At 35.9% G+C, this 16,609-nt stretch overlaps 2 protein-coding genes across 7 annotated transcripts; one reads left to right on the forward strand and one right to left on the reverse strand.

The window, feature by feature from the left end:
- Positions 1-2,530: 2,530 nt before the first annotated feature.
- LOC102628587 (putative E3 ubiquitin-protein ligase XBAT35) lies at positions 2,531-7,678 on the reverse strand. Of its 4 annotated transcripts, none has more exons than XM_052439142.1 (11): positions 7,313-7,677; positions 7,089-7,203; positions 6,784-6,864; positions 6,589-6,677; positions 6,378-6,469; positions 6,117-6,198; positions 4,757-4,859; positions 4,592-4,642; positions 4,253-4,338; positions 3,249-3,914; positions 2,531-2,783 (listed from the first exon to the last, which is right to left on the reverse strand). In XM_052439142.1, exons 1-10 carry the CDS (start codon positions 7,412-7,414, stop codon positions 3,282-3,284), a joined length of 1,434 nt encoding a protein of 477 aa, XP_052295102.1. In that variant the 5' UTR covers positions 7,415-7,677; the 3' UTR covers positions 2,531-2,783; positions 3,249-3,281. The 4 variants fall into 4 exon arrangements, with proteins under 4 accessions (XP_052295102.1, XP_006489718.2, XP_052295109.1 ...); XM_006489655.4 differs by having other exon boundaries at positions 3,249-3,944; positions 7,313-7,674; XM_052439149.1 differs by lacking the exon at positions 4,592-4,642 and having other exon boundaries at positions 7,313-7,678.
- A 247-nt stretch (positions 7,679-7,925) lies between these two features.
- Positions 7,926-15,139, forward strand: LOC102629233 (tyrosine--tRNA ligase 1, cytoplasmic). 3 transcript variants are annotated; one of them, XM_006489658.4, is made up of 10 exons: positions 7,928-8,150; positions 8,283-8,430; positions 9,385-9,668; positions 9,798-9,894; positions 10,151-10,256; positions 10,344-10,426; positions 10,574-10,719; positions 10,892-10,997; positions 11,799-11,858; positions 11,991-12,284. In XM_006489658.4, the coding sequence occupies exons 1-10, from the start codon at positions 8,050-8,052 to the stop codon at positions 12,009-12,011; spliced, it is 1,152 nt and encodes a 383-aa protein (XP_006489721.2). In that variant the 5' UTR covers positions 7,928-8,049; the 3' UTR covers positions 12,012-12,284. The 3 variants fall into 3 exon arrangements, with proteins under 3 accessions (XP_052295114.1, XP_006489721.2, XP_006489722.2); XM_006489659.4 differs by having other exon boundaries at positions 8,003-8,161; XM_052439154.1 differs by lacking the exons at positions 10,574-10,719; positions 10,892-10,997; positions 11,799-11,858; positions 11,991-12,284 and adding an exon at positions 14,975-15,139 and having other exon boundaries at positions 7,926-8,150.
- The last annotated feature ends 1,470 nt before the right edge of the window (positions 15,140-16,609 follow it).

A 16,609-nucleotide genomic window follows, 5' to 3' on the forward strand; every position in this document is an offset into this window, starting at 1 on the left:
GATTTCATCAAACGGTTGTGAAAATATAAAATAAAAATATCATGTTATTTTCACAACCGTTGGATTTTCAACCAACGGTTGATGCATAATAATGTATCTTACGTGATTATATAACATAATAATCTCCTTAATAAAACTGCAAACACGATAAATTGACGTGGATTGTAGAATATTTTGGTACATTATCACAATGTTGAAAAATCAAAATTTGCGTCTGTTCTTTTTAAAGACAAATCGTCTACGGAATATTAATCCTTAATCGTACATTAATCACTCTCTCCTAATCATCCACATTATTCGGTTTCCTTACGAAATATGATCTCACATTAGTGCTTTAACTAAAGTTTTATCATGATCCTTGATTTTTACAGCAGGAGAGAATGAAATCATTAGGAAAAGGAGCAGGCAAATGGGCAAAGCATACAGGCATCTGTTTCCATTTGCTTTATTTTTTTCTCTTTGATTGACAAGTTAAAGCAAAGTAGGGCGGAGATTTCGTATGTCTCAAACTTTACAAGTAGTAGATATGTGGTGCGTGTTTGTCTGTGTATATAGATATATGATTAATGTGCTTAATTAAAAAGCTTTGCTTTAGCTAAAGTTGAATTAACTCCAAAATGTTAAATATGAAATTTTGCTTGATCCGGTAATGGGCAGTAGGCATAAATTTAAAGAAGAGAATCAAATAAAAAGTTTCATTGGAGGTCTAAAAATCATAAGAATTGTGTGTGGTTGTAATCAACTAGTTAATGGAATCTTTTTTTTTTTAAAAAATTTTTTTTAATCCCCCAGTAAGTATTCTACTAGAAGGAAAAAAAAAAAAAATTTAAGGAGAAGTCACATCTTATAGTAAGGGTAGGGGCTTGATTGTTACCATACATATCTATCAACTTCGTACATGGTTCCCTTTAATTCTCTCTCTAGTTTGTGCAGTAATTAACATGTTCAAGTTGTATGATTCTTTGCTTCTCGTTATTAAAATAATAATAATAATAATATCAAACTATTTAGAATACTAAACTGGTTTTTGCAAAGGACCAAATGATTAATGAATTGTAATCAGATTTTGTTAAAATTGGTTTTGTCAATAAAATATTAGTTCGTCTTTGCGCATGTAGAGAAATGAGATGCAGCGTATTGACACCATGACCATGACTGGCCATTTTTGCTAACGAAGAATAAGTATGATCAATGATCATTTTAACATTTAGAACCCTTTTGCTTATTAACAAACACTTCATATTTGACTAATACTCGTTTTTAGGAAATAATATAACTACCCATTAATGAAATCGATCAACCAAACTATAACAAAGTGAACAAATTTATACTACCAAGAAGAAAATTAACGCATCAGTGAAAGTGAATCTCAAAAGTGTTAAGTTTTAGGAACAAAGATAAAAATCCATAGAAACGTCAACCCTTTAAACTGAGATTAATAACAATCGTAAGAAGCTTTTTCACCAACTCACGACCTGCGGGTGTGAACTTTTAACCCAGTAAAGGGCTGCTTGACTAGCAATTTCACAAACACGTAGCAGACATTTGCCACCTCGCACCAGATTGTGAAGTGGCAGCCGTGGCCAGATTCAATCATCTCAATGCCTAAAATCTAAGCATACAAAATCAAGCAGGCTGACATTGTAAAGGGTAGTGGATCCTCAGGTTGCAAAGATCTACATAAAAGCATAAAGTGCATAAGGGTTATAGGCAGGTACAGGCTAAGCTAAAAAGCACACCATCACATTACCCTACCTAAGGCTGTATTCACAACCGGAACGCACAAGCAATGGCAAATAGCAATAGGCCAGTTTGGCATTTCAGCTGTTTCCTTATGTGCTCTATAAATTAGGAGAGCTACTTCTTAATAATAAGCTATTTAATTTCTTAAAATGTTGGAACAGGAGACCTATTTCTTAATAATGGTTTGATAATGATTCCTTGTGAAATATTCAACTCAGATAAATTCAGTGGCTGACAAAGCTACATGGCAGGCTCTATTGGTGAATAGAATAAATATTGCGATCTTAAAGCAACAGAGTCATACTTGTGAAAAATAAAAATAAAAGAACAACAAAATCCAAATATCAGTGAGGTATGTCTCCTATCTTTCAAAAAGCAGACATCATGAGTAAGTCTTGTCTTTTAACTCTTATGCGTGTTCTCTTTTTTTTTTTTTTACACTGATACTATTAGTGATATTTAAATATTGGACTCATTTAAGTTAAATCTTATAAAACACTCTCTAAATTTTTACTCTTATTAATATTCGAAGCACGTCTACTCAATTTACATTTTATAAAGGAGAATATTATCTCCACTCAATTATTTCAAAATTAAAGAAGATTTCAAAATTGAAGAAGAAATGAAGCCTCTATATCGGAGCTCCAACTAGCAGCAGCTCCTCCAATCACTTGGCCAGAGTCCTCTCACATAACTCTTATAGGGTTAATAACTACTAAAAGTGAGACCTCACAAAAAAAACCACTAATCCCCGTGAAGGGGGTAAAAAAACAAGAATGCGTACTACTGATTTAACTCGCTAATATTTCAATTCCAAGTACTTTCATAAAGACTATACAGTAGACTTACATAAGACTAATTACAAATGACAATTCCAATCATGAATCAACCGTATCATCTTGAGTTGCAGTTCAAAACACTGTATACAACTATAAATATGAAATATTAATATTACTTGGCATCCTTTTTCATATTGCTTCTCATTGGTCACAATCACCCATGAGCCAAGGAGTCCTTGGATCCTCCCATCTTGTTTTTGCCTGCACAAAAGATCAACAAGTCATTTTTCCGCAGTAAGTTTTAAACTGTGAAGAAAAGGAAATATGCAGATTTCTATTCCTTTTTTTTTTTTTTTTTATGAGTATTCCATGAAATCCTTGGCTAAATGATTACTCTGGCAAAAATCAATGAGATAATGTGTCTCTGCAGTCCCCAAAGTACTTGAGTCCTATTTTTTACTCAATAGGCATCAATTTTACCAATTTCAAATGAATTGAAAAAGAGTTCCCCAAATTCAAGGATTTTACAAAATTTGAAAGATGCAAGTACTTTTTGCAGAACTTAGAAAAGTGGTCAAATCTGAGCAGTTTACACAGGACCTTGAAGCTGCAGGATAATAACATTTCAAAAGGCAGAGAAGAAGTGAACAGTGAACCTAAAACCTTCAACAATTCATTGCTCTTTATTTGGAGCATAGTTCATTGTGAAGCAAGAATCTTACTAACCTTTCATAGCTTCACCGGATTCTGCTTTGGTAGTCAAACGGCATACAGCCTAATAACCTGGCTGATATTAGCACGACAAACAGGGCAACCCCATTTTTTGGCTTTGACCTCATTCAAACAAGACATACATCCAGCCATGTGACCACAAGGTACACAAGCCCCCTCAACTGGAGCATCCAAACATATCACACATGATGAGGTAGCATCTTTGTCTCCTTTCACTTTACTCTTGCTACATGGCAATTGCTCAATACTTGGGGAAGAAACATCAACAGGGCCTACATCAATAGATGGGTACTGAACTGGACCATCTTCTGTTATCTCATCAGTAACTGGAGGAGCTGATGGGATTGTGTCCAAGGAATGTATCATTGTTTTGGTAGCAGGCATGTTATTGTTCTGAATCTGAGTTTGCTGAGATGAGTGGCCACTAAGCCTGGCTTCGTGCATTACCCACTGACTGCTACTTGCCTTTGAAGGAGAAGGTGCTGCTGATGCACCTTGACCTGAGTTATTCCAACTGGTGGACGCAGCAGTTGCTCCACTGCTGGGTTGAGGATCACAAATTGGTGTCTCAGCAATAGCAGTCTGGATAGAGGCATTAATTGCCATTGCTAATTCCAAGTCTTCTGCTGGTGTTGGAGCAGTAGCTTGAACAGCATGACTCTGAGGATTATGCAGAAATGCAGGATTTACCTAACATTCCACACTTTCATGTTATAAACTATAGCTAATTAAGGAAACATAAATCCAAGGCATTAATGTACAATTTATCGGAACAATAGTATCTATTTTTTGAAGGGCATTGGATGATCACTTAAGAAAACATATTAGTGATATACGACAGCATTATCATGTCAATATAATTGGAATTTATAATTTTACTGATGAAAAGTACTTGACAAGTAACTTTGCCCATAAGGCCATAATGCATGTATATAGCAACTATTTTATTAAGCACAAGAAATTGAAGAATGATACTATCACAAGGCAACATATTGTACCTGTGGTATTCCCTTGCAAGCATTGCAGAAAGCCTGAAGTTGTTGCTTGTCACTTTCATTTGCAGCTGCAAGCTTAATGCGTGTTTCTGGAAGAATGCAAATCAAATAGTTCATAAAAGCATGTCTAAACTGTAGTAACGAGTCAAATAAATTTAAAATTAAAGTTAATTTTTAGTATAAAGGCAAACATTACTTTATCCATGGATATCTGATGGATCCATTCAAGACAGAGGCAGGAGCATGGCGAGGGACAATTTATAGTTAACTAATTTCTAATGTTATTACTCACTACATAATATCATAAATAATTTGAAATAACTCCATAGTTATTATACTTACGCCTAATAATTTGAGTTCTACACCTTCGTCTCCGCCTCCTGCCTCTTGGAACTATTCATGAATATAACATTCAATCAAAATGTAGAGAATTGGATGAAGGGGATAGTAACTTCAAAATGCCGAACAATAGGTTTGCAAAATAAATATTTCAGAATCAGAAATTACTGGTGGAGTTGTCAACAATTGTCACGGACGGATCAGAATGCTGAAATTTTGGTTCTTCCAAATTGGCTTTCCACAGAGCAATAACCATTCGTGGTCGGGCATCCTGCACATTCATTTATAGTAGCATATAAGTAAACAAAAGCACATAATCTTTTTCTCTTTTTGGTCACTGTCATCCAATAGTTTAGGAGAAGAAAGATATAATAACTCAGAATACCAAATGTAAAATTTGTCCAGCATTCACAACAAGAACGGTGGATTTTCAGGGATACTATAAACAGCAGTAGATATTCAAAAAGAGAACACTCTATACATTGTGATACAACAAGAATCTCAATTTGGCATAATTTCATATAAAATGAACACTTCATTCAATACAGAGCACAAAGTCCAAGACGCAACCAGTAAGGAGGATCAAATAGGGACACCAAAAGTCATAAACTACCAAAACCACAAAGACCCAAGTGACAGTAGGTGCAAACTCTGACTACAAACACATAATCAGGCATCACATGGTGGCTGAATCATTTCCACCGCCAGTCTTTTAATACATGTCATTCTGAACCAACGGTCTGTAAGAAGGTTTTGGTCAGTGTAGATAAACAACCACAGACAGCTAAAATGTCATGACAGATGAGGTTATTCCTCTCCTAGTAACTCTGAGAATTTCCTAAGGAAAATGAAGTATAACAGAGGACCAATGACACCCCACTCAAACTAGTAAAAGTAGCTAAAAATGCACCCAAAGAAAAGAAAAAAAGAAAGAAAGAAAGAAAGGAATTGCATTTTAGAGAAACTGATTGCCTTGGAAAATATTAAGGCATACCAAGAAGGATCCTAAGAAATGCATCTAAATTTATCTCAAGAAATTCCGTAGCAAAAAATACAATATTTTAAAGAAGCCCTAGTCAAATCCTATCAGTAAACTAAAACAACGAATCATTAACACAGACAACTGACGAGAAAAATTCATTTAAAACTTTTGACTTAGGATAGAAAAAGATTCAAAATATGTTTCAACAAATGCGATAATTACACATAGACCAAGCTTTTTTCACACATATTGTCACATTAACCAAACCAACAGTTGTAATCTGGTAAAAACCCAAGTAGAAGAGTTGATACTGACAGAATCAAAACAGTTGGGGAAAGGGTGGCGTTGCAGGTGGTGATGAAATGTAAAAGAATTTTAATGATAAATACAAATCTCGGTAGTGATGATTTTGCATTAACATTGTCAAGCATCCCTATGACTCCGTCCATAGCCTTCTAACGCAGTGAACAATATAGATATCAAATATTAGAATAGTTAATCAGAATTCAATTCTCAACCAGTGAAAGAGAACTTAAATTGTAATACCAGCAAACTAGGATATATTGCAAGCTCCAACTTGAAAGGCTTTGTAGGGTTACGGGAACCAGTTGGCAAGACAGCAACCCAACTGGAAAAAATGCAATATCAAGTACTACTTTGTGAGAAAAACTAATTAACTTACAGATTAACAAAAGAGGATTAGAAGTGTCACATGATTTGCATCAACACGACCCATCTAACTAGGCTCCGATGAGCACATATCCTAATATAACTGAAGAAAAAGAGGATATAGAACTCGATACCCACACTTTTCTTGAAAGCAACTGAGGGGCTAATAATTCAAGAAATCCTGGTCCATAAAGCTCTCGCAACCAGCCAGAGAATATGCAGATGTGATTCTGTAAATCGTCAAAGAAATCTCCAGCTTTAGGTACCACTTTACTTAAGAAAAGGGAAAAATATCAATGCATTGGAATATGGAGCACACACAGAACTACATAATTTTCTTATCAAGTACCTCAATTGCACGTACAACATTGGTGAACCCTTTGGCTCTAGCAACCTCAAGAGGAGTTTGACAATCATCATTCAGTACTAATGCATTCGCTGGACATTTGATCACTTATTAAACTCCAGAGGACAATGGAAAACAGAAAAAGGAACAAATTGTAGCTCAAAGAATTTAATTGGTACACTCAACCACACAACGCACCTCCATACGAAAGAAGTAACTTTACAGTTCTTTCGAGGCCTCTTTTAGCTGCATGATGTAAAGGAGTCCCACCATGACGACCTAAAACACACCCGAAAAGAAAACAATAACAAATAAGAAAGTTAAATCGGATATTATATTAGCTAATCCTCCTACTCGCTAATACTACAGTAAGTGACACTCTAATTTGACACCTTTTAAGGAAATTTTTTTTTTTTTTAACAATGCATTTTATCTTTGCACAGGAAATTGATCAAAATTAATAGCATTTCTAATCAAAACCAAAGTTTAAACAAGGCGCTTACTGGGACGATAAGCATCGACTTTAGCCCCAAGCTCAATCAAAGTTTTGGCCACATCATAAAGCCCTGGGTTCATACACGCCACAATCAACGGCGTTTTCCCTTCTTTATCAATCCACTGCAACAACAAATTTTCTCTCACATTAAACAAAAACACAAAAATCTAATAATTAAACAAAATATTATTATTTTTTTCTCATATAATAGATATTTAATAAAATCCTGACCTCGAGGCCAGCGCCGTCTCGGCAAAGAGCTTTGATGCCTTCGACGTTCCCGTAATTAACTTGTTGATACAGCAACTCCTCCTTGGATTGTTGCAGCCCCATCGTGTTTGTTTCCCAGGAAAATGAAAATCCGCCGGGAAAATGCAGCTTACTTTTTGGTTTACAAATTAATTAATTGCAAGGAAAACGAGTAAATAAATACAGATAGGATAGAGGAAGAATAAATAAAATTATAATTATTATAATTATTTAAAATTTTTGAGGGAAGGTTTCTTAGCAGAGAAGGATTGAATTGCTAAGTATTTTAACGAAGTCAAAAAGAAATTATAATTTCTTAGAAGGTTCTTGGAATTTCATTTGTAATTAAACGAAAATTTTCTTTTAGTTAATGGGCTGTATAAAACGGGTGGTGGTTGACCTACCACAATAACGTCGCAACCGGGACTATCCTTGGGTGTTTTTCATTCACAGTCCTTGCTGATCTTTGAAATAATGAAAAGCACCGAAACTTCTACTTCATAACACACAATCCATGATTGTTTCAAGTTCTTACAAATAGACCCTTAAGGGACCAAATATGAGTGAAAACGACAGCCTATAAAATGGATTCGTTATGATTTCTTGTGACTACGGTCTTTTCAATTCTGTTTAGAAAGAAACCCTAACCCATCAAAAGCATCCACTGCACAGCCGCCACAGCCGCGCGCCTCCGATCGAAGACGTTGCTGTGTCATCCAATGGCGGACGACTCAGCCAATCAAATTCCACCAACCGACGAAATCAATTCCATGTCCATCAACTCTCAGAACGATGAAGGCTCCTCCACTTCAACTCCTCAGTAAGTGTGTTGTAAGTTTGACAACTTATTTCGAGGCTGTTTTACATTAAAAAATCAATTTTTGTTTCATGTCTGAGTGCTTGTGATTATTATTTTCTTGTGTTAATGATTGTGTTACTTGATTGGATTTAGGATGAGTGTAGAGGAGAAGTTTCGGCTTGTGAGAAGTATTGGGGAAGAGTGTATACAGGAGGATGAGTTGTTGAATCTTCTCACTAAGAAGCCTCAACCCATTTGCTATGATGGGTTTGAACCATCCGGAAGAATGCACATTGCTCAGGTATGAGATTTTGCTGGCAACGGTGTTATTGTAGTCAAACACCATTAATCTTTCACTTTCTTGAGCATCCCCTACAGCTTGCATCACTCCTCATATTATTTGAGCTCTACTTTACCTTGTAGTTAATTAGTGGAACCTACTGGTTATTTAGCTACTGCTAGTTTGTTAGTTTGAACTGAATATGATTTAGGGTCTAAGTTGTAAGTTTGCACCATTCGAATTATAATTTTTTAAATACCGGTGGCTTGACATTTGATAGTTATGAGATGACTTCTTGACCTCGTACTTGGGTACCAGCCCTTTGCGTAAGCGCCTGATATCAACCCTTCTAGGAGAAAAAAGAGTTGATGTAATGTAGCACCAAACGTCCATTGAAATAGCAGACAAAGAAAGGGGAAGCAAATAGAAGAGGGGGGTGGGGGGGAATGATAGAAGTATTATTGGAGGAAACAGAAAACTAGAGGAGAAAGGGAGAAAATTTAGAAAAACTATGAAGGGAACATCAGAAACTTTATCCAATGATCGTCGATACACGAAAGTCTCCTTCAAACATGGAGAGCAATCCCTATTTTCAGTGGCCAAACTCTACACAACACAGGAACTCAAAATCAAAAGAAATGTACTTCATAATAAGTAATATAAAACCTACTTAAATAATAAAACTGTGATTGTTCATAAACAGTGCTGACAATTAATGTAGCAGGATTAGCTAGATTTTTTAAAGTAAAATAAATAAGTTCATAATCATCTATATGCTCCTTGATATATATATATATATATTTTTTTTTTTTTCCTTTATTCCTTGATTTCACATTTATTCTTTTTTACGCTTCACATCATAGGCTCTTATGTGATGATCAAATGCTTTAACTCTCATTTTCTGTAATAGTTGTTGTGGTTCGAGCAAGTTTTTGCCTTTCTGTAACCTGTTATCGTTATTTGATTGCTGTACAGGGTGTTATGAAGGCAATAAGTGTGAACAAACTGACCTCTGCTGGTTGCAAGGTGAAAATTTGGGTGGCTGATTGGTTTGCACAGCTAAACAACAAAATGGGAGGTGACTTGAAGAAAATTCAAACAGTCGGGCGTTATTTGATAGAGATATGGATAGCTGTTGGGATGCGTACTGAAAGAGTTGAGTTTTTGTGGTCTTCAGAAGAAATTAACGCCAGGGCAGACGAGTACTGGCCTCTTGTTATGGATATAGCTCGCAGGAACAAGCTTCCTAGAATAATGAGGTACACTATGTGTTTTGTCATTCTTGGTTCTTTATCTCTCTCTCTCTCTCTCTCTCTCTCTCTCTCTCTCTCTTAATGGAATTGCCACGTAGGTGATGGCTTATGACATGGCATATCTGTCTGATTTAGGTGTTGCCAGATTATGGGTCGTAGTGAGCAGGATGAGTTGACTGCAGCCCAGATTCTCTACCCCTGCATGCAATGCGCTGACATATTTTTCCTTAAGGTGCTCATCTTTTAATTTTTCAGATTCTCTACTAGGTCTTGTGACTTTAATCGTGGCATGGTTAGGCTAAATTATTTCGTGTCAAATTGTAAAAGGTTGAGTCATTCACCTAGTTTAAGTTCCATCACCTTTTGGACATGTCTAGCTTTTCCTATTCTTATCTCCTGATTCTAGGTTATCACTTTTTGTCAATTATCATCTGATGCCTTGTGACTGAACTTAGTAGCTGCTGACAAATTGTATTTTATCTCAACAGGCTGATATTTGTCAGTTGGGCATGGATCAGCGGAAAGTAAATGTACTTGCAAGAGAGTACTGTGATGACATCAAGAGGAAAAACAAGCCCATCATTTTGTCGCATCGTATTGTCCTTTTTCCTTTTTACAAACTTTTGCCCTTTTTATCTTCTCTTGATTTTCTTACTAAGTTTTGGATTATGTGATATACAGATATGCTTCCTGGACTTCAGCAAGGACAAGAAAAGATGTCAAAGAGTGATCCATCATCTGCCATCTACATGGAGGATGAGGAGGTACAATTTGTTTTGTAGTTTGTAAATTATATGTGGAATTGTATGAAATTAGTAGCATTTTCAATGGCCGTATTGCAAGCACAATCTTAAGTTATACTTTAACTCAGTATGCTGCTTTCTTAATTTTATCTTTGTCCAATGTCATAGGCTGAAGTCAATGTGAAAATAAAGAAAGCATACTGCCCTCCAAAGATTGTTGAAGGAAATCCATGTCTGGAGTACATAAAATACATCATCTTTCCATGGGACAAAAAATTTGTGGTGGAGCGTAGCGAAGCCAATGGTGGCAACAAGTGAGTCCCTATTAATTTTACATTGCCAAATATAAATGTCTTTATGTTTCCCACTCCCACAATTTTATATATTAGTCTTTTTTTTCATCATGAAGCATTCACTATGGAATTTAGAAGAAACAGGATATTTTGAAATATAGTATCATTAATCGCAAACTCTGTTGAAATGCAGGACCTTCGAAAACTATGAAGAACTTGTTGCTGATTATGAAGAAGGAAATTTACATCCTGGGGACCTGAAACCTTCTCTGTCTAAAGCAATAAATAAGATACTGCAGGTAATTGCTATTTCTGTCCTTATTAAGCTAGTAAAAGTTGAATTTGACATAGCCCAACCTTGTACAATTTGCTCCCTGATCTTGTGCACCTGGCTGAAATCAACTCTCAGTTCTTTGGCTCATCTGGAATGATGCGATTGAAATCTTACATGGGCTCTTTTATTAGAGACTGACGGATTTGATGAGCTGAGTTGTTTTTGTTTGGGGTTTGAATATTCCGTGCACTCTTTTGGAACCGTTGTAAACTCTCCCTGTATCCCTCTTCTTCTCCTGCACCCAGAAGTGAAAGCTTACAAACAATAAGAAAAATCTTACAAAGAATAAGAAGCTACTTGTGAATAGTTTGTTTATCTTCAGCAATTGTTCTCTCTCTTAAATGTTTCTAAATAATGTTTAGAGGATAGAGTTAGTTTTTCCCTTGTTCTCCGTTGCTGTTTCGTTGACCAGACTTAGAGAGAGACTGGACAGGGCTCATTAGTTCCACTCATTAAATTTTACCTGTGGTCTTTGCAAATCCTTTCAAGTAAATTCATCCTGCTTTGAAAGGTCGTGCTTTTGTTAAGATCACCAGAAATGATTTGCTGGCAGGCATAGACATATGAAAGCAAATGAATGGCACTAGCTTTGATTCTCTATTAGTGGCTGTAATTGGAATTCGTGTTGGATGGAACATTCTAATATATTTTTTGTTGTAGATGACAATCATGCATATCTTCTGTGAATTCTTTGATCTCTCTCATCCCTTCTAAAAGAAAATTATTCTTTCATTGTGCTAATATTTCACTTGTTCAACTTCTAAAGCCTGTGCGTAATCATTTCAACAAGAATGCTAATGCCCAGGATCTGCTGAAACGTGTTAAGGTATTATTCTTATTTTGCATCGTACTATGAGTAACATTACATTATTAGTACATTTAGAGCATGAATAGCTATTCCACTTTTCGGTAACCTTTTTCTAGAAAACAATTAATATCTGCTTTTTTTTTTTTTTAGGGTTACAGAGTTACCAGGTGAGATGTGCAAGGGATGTCTGCTTGTTGCCTTTGGTGTCTTTGCTAACAGAGAAGAAACTTCGTTTTGATTAAAGTTAAATATGACGTTCGGTTACGATCATGAATACTAGTAGAAATTAACAAAAATTAGTTGTTGAAATTATAATTTATACTATTCTCAGCTTGGGGATTGTTTAATTAGTTTTTCAGTCTATTTTTTGTTGTACAAATTCAATGCTCTGCCAACATTTGCTGAATTAGCAGTCAAATAAACATCTTAAAACTTGCATTCGAACATTGAACAGAATAATGTCATTGAGTTCTATGATTTGTAAGAAGTTCTACCAAAATTTTATTATTTAGATTGGAATAATGAATCTGAATGAAGCACAAAAACTTAACTGGTGAAAAAAATATTAATTACTGGTTGTCGCAGACATCATTCATTAATAATTCTTCGATAAACTCATCAACTTCACTCTCTTGGAGTACAACTGCCGGTTGCTGCACCTCATTCATCCTCAAATAATCATTTTCTTCAATCCTATATCCAAAATCCTCTGAGTATTCAAGCGTCATGACACCTTCATCATTCTGTAGATAATTTGCAAACTCTACTGAACTTGAAGCCCTACTACTCTCATCCACACGATCAATATCGTCATCATCCATAAAATATTTTTGAAGCATCGTAAGGTTCCAATCTTTAGTATCAATATGCAATATAGGCTCTAACTCATCATCAAGCAGCATCACATCATCTTCATTGTTCCTTGCAAAAGAAGTAACCTCTTCGGCATCATCATCAAGCGCTAGACCATACTTTAACAAAGCTTGATCATCAGCTTGTAACCCCAATTCAAATTGGTTTATTTTGTTATCATCAATCATCAAATTATTAGACCCGACATAACCTCCAGAACTTTCAGCTTCAGTTTCGGCTTTGGCTTTGGCTTCTTGATGTTCATTCCCGGTTTTGGATTTGTTTATTATCCTACAAAAGACAAAATTATCACCATCATCATCACCGCCACATGGTGATGATCGTTCCTTTCCAGCAGCCAAAGAATACTCATGCATTATCCACTGACCATGATGGTATCTCTTATTAGAAACTGGTTCTTTAGCTTTGAAAGAATATTTTCTTTTATACCCAATAACAACATTATCATTCTCGTTAGGATCAGCATCATATATTTGAACAGGCCTCTTCTGAAACTGCCAAGTTCCACAGCCAGCAACTCTCGAAATCCGATTAGGGCTTGCCTTCTTCAACTTTGTATAAACATAGAATATGTTTTCTCCATAATCATTGTCATGATTATCAGGATTGTTTTTTTCTAGCTGAAAAATCTCCCACGGAGACTTGTCGCCATAAACATCGCAATACTCAATATCTTTAAGGCATGGCAGCGTAGCAGCACCTCCCTTAAGGTAATGCTTCACAATTTCTTCATCAGTTGGGTTAAATCGAAACCCCACTGGCAAGAAGTAGCTGATAATTGATCTCTTCATCGTTGTAGTCATTATTAACTTTGCTAGCTCTGGCTGCTCAACTGGACATTGTAAATTACTCTATATAAATGGGCGCAAAAAGCGGGGCTCTGTCTGAACATTAATTACAAATTCGTTAGGTTATATTTCCGAAGTTGTTGGGGAAATAATTACTACTAGACAAAATTTCTTATTTTTCAGTAACCGGTTTCCAATTTGTTTCTTTTCCTAATTATATTTGAATTCTCGGGTTTCCAAGAAGGACAACATGTAAAAGGGATTCGTTCGTTGTGACTTTTCTTGTGACTCTGTCCTTTCCATTCTGTATAGTGTATAGATAGAAACTCTAATCCAGCAAAAACATCCACTGCACAGCCACCGCAGCTCCTATCGAAGACGCTGCTGTGTCACCCAATGTCGGACGACTCAGCCAACCAAATTCCTCCAACCGACGAAATCAACTCCATGTCCATCAACTCTCAGAATAATGAATCCTCCTCCCCTTCAACTCCTCAGTAACTGTGTTGTAATTTCTACAATTCACTTTGAATCTATTTTACGTAAAAATCAAAGTTTTTTGTTTCATGTCTGAGTAATTGTTAGTATTATCTTTTTTGTGTTAATGGTTATATTACTTGATTGGATTTAGGATGAAGGGTTGTGAGAAGTGTTAGGGAAGAGTGTATACAGTAGGATGAGTTGTTGAATCTTCTGAATAAGAAGCCTCCACCCATTTGCTATAATGGGTTTGAACCATCCGGAAGAATGTAATGTACATTACTTGGTTGTGTGGTTTTGTTGAGCTTTACTTTACCTAGTATTGTTCTTGCAAATTACTACTGATTATTTTAGATACGGATAGGATTTAGGGTGAAACTTCATACCATTCAAATCAAAATTGTTGTAATGCCGGTGCCTTGAGGTGTGATACTTATGCGATGGCTTCTTGACCTTGTACTTGAGTGATGGCCATTTGCGTAAGCGCCTGATATCGGCCCTTCTAGGAAAGATAACAGTTAATGTGATGTAGCTAGCATGGAATATTCTCTGAAAAAAAAAAAAAAAAGAAGAAGAAAAGGATTATTGGAGGAAACAGAAAACTAGAGGAGAAAGGGAGAAAATTTTGAATGGTAAAACCGTACGAACATTTTTGCTTTAGCTTTTGCTTTAATTAATTAAAACGACACACAAATTAAACCAGCATTTTCCGACCATCGACCACCAATTAAGTGGGACACCCAAATGCCGGAAAGTGACAGCTAGCTTTCCTCCGAGTCTGAGGTTTTTATTTTCATTTTTTTTAATGGTGTCGTGTTGAGTGTCGTCCATGGAAAACTTGCACGACGGGCGTCACCAATAACCCTCTTTAAGTTTTACTTTTAACTCAATATGCTAAGTTCATCAATTGAAAAGCTTTACTTTTCTCATCAAAAAAAAAAAAAACTCAATATGCTGCCTTTTTTTTTATCTTATATTGGTCCAATGTCATAGCCTGAAGTGAATGTGAAAATAAAGGAAGCATACTGCCCTCCAAAGCTTGTTGAAGGAAATCCTTGTCTGGAGTACATAAAATACATCATCTTTCCAGGGTACAATAAATTTGTGGTGGAGTGTAGTGAAGCCAACGGTGGCAACAAGTGAGTCCCTATGGATTTTACATTGCCAATAAAAATGTACTTACCTTTCCCACTCCCACGATGTTATGTATTATTCTAATGTTAGTCCTTTTTCATCATAAAGCATTCACTGTGGGATTTGGAAGAGACAGGGTATTTTGAAATATAGTACAAATAATCACAAACTCTGTCGAAATACAGGACCTACAAAAGCTACAGAGATGGAAATTTACATCCTGGGGACCTGAAATATTCTCTGTCTAAGGCAATAAATAAGATACTGTATGTAGGTAATTTTTTTTTTTGGGTTGGGTCCTTGTTAAGCTAGGAAGAGTTGAATTTGACATAGCCCAGCCTTTTCCTATTTGCCCCCGAGTTCTGATCCTGGTTGAAATCAACACTCAGTTCTTTGGCTCATCTGGAATTATGTGATTGAAATCTTACATGGGCTTGTTTATCACGGACTGACTGATTTCACGAATTATGTTGTTTTTGTTCGGGGTTTGAATATTCTGTGTGCTCTTTTGAAGCTGTTGTAAACTCTCTCTGTTTCCCTCTTCTTCTCCTATACTCAGAAGTGAAATTTTAAAAAGAATAAGAAGAAGTTGGTGAATAGTTTGTTTATTCTCAGCACTCAGCCTCTCTCTTTAGCTTTTCTGAAGAATGGTCACAGGCATGGAAAGTTTTCCCTTGTTGGACTTTGCTGCTTTGTTGATCAGACTTGAAAACAAGATTAGAGAGGCTTCTCCCCATATTTGAGCTGGTCAGGTCTTTAATGCATTTTATTAAATATTTACCCATTTTTGCTTGTAAATCCTTACAAGTAAAACCTGCTTCAAAAGATTGTGTTTATGTTAAGGTGACTAGAAACGATTTGCATGTAGGCATACACACACATAGGGGAGCCAATGAATCCCAAGTAATCATTTTGGACGGAGCATACTGGTTTAGTATTTGTTGTACATGACAGTCTTGCATGTATCTTCTTGTATGCATCGGGTTCCAGTGGAGTTCATGAGACTTACTGAGAATTCTTTGATCTCTCTCACTATAAATTTTGTAATAAGAAAACGAGTTAATGGTTGTTTTGGCTCCTATCTTTAGATTGGGATAATGAATCTGAATGGAGCACGAAAACTTCACTGTCTTGAAATGGTAATGGTTGTTTCTCACATCATGCATTAATAATTCTTCAATAAACTCATCAACTTCACTCTCTTGGAGTACAACTGCGGATTAAATTATTAGACCCAACATATTTAATTTCCCGCGTTTCTAAGGTTATTTTAGGCCCATGAGCTTATGGGCTGGACCTTAGAAGCAAGCTTGGGCCCTCATTTATGTTGGGCCTTTGTCTTTTCTTTTCTTTAATCAGAAAAAGGAAAGTGTGTTGGAGGGCTAGGGTATTGGAACCCTAATAATTTGGTATAAAAAGAGTCTACCCGTCTCCATCTCTTCTAAAGCTGACCTTTTTCTTTCTTTCTTTCTTTCTTTCTTTCTTTTTCCCCCC

Source organism: Citrus sinensis, chromosome 1 (assembly GCF_022201045.2).
Source record: "Citrus sinensis cultivar Valencia sweet orange chromosome 1, DVS_A1.0, whole genome shotgun sequence".
In the NCBI taxonomy this organism is placed as follows: Eukaryota; Viridiplantae; Streptophyta; class Magnoliopsida; order Sapindales; family Rutaceae; genus Citrus; species Citrus sinensis.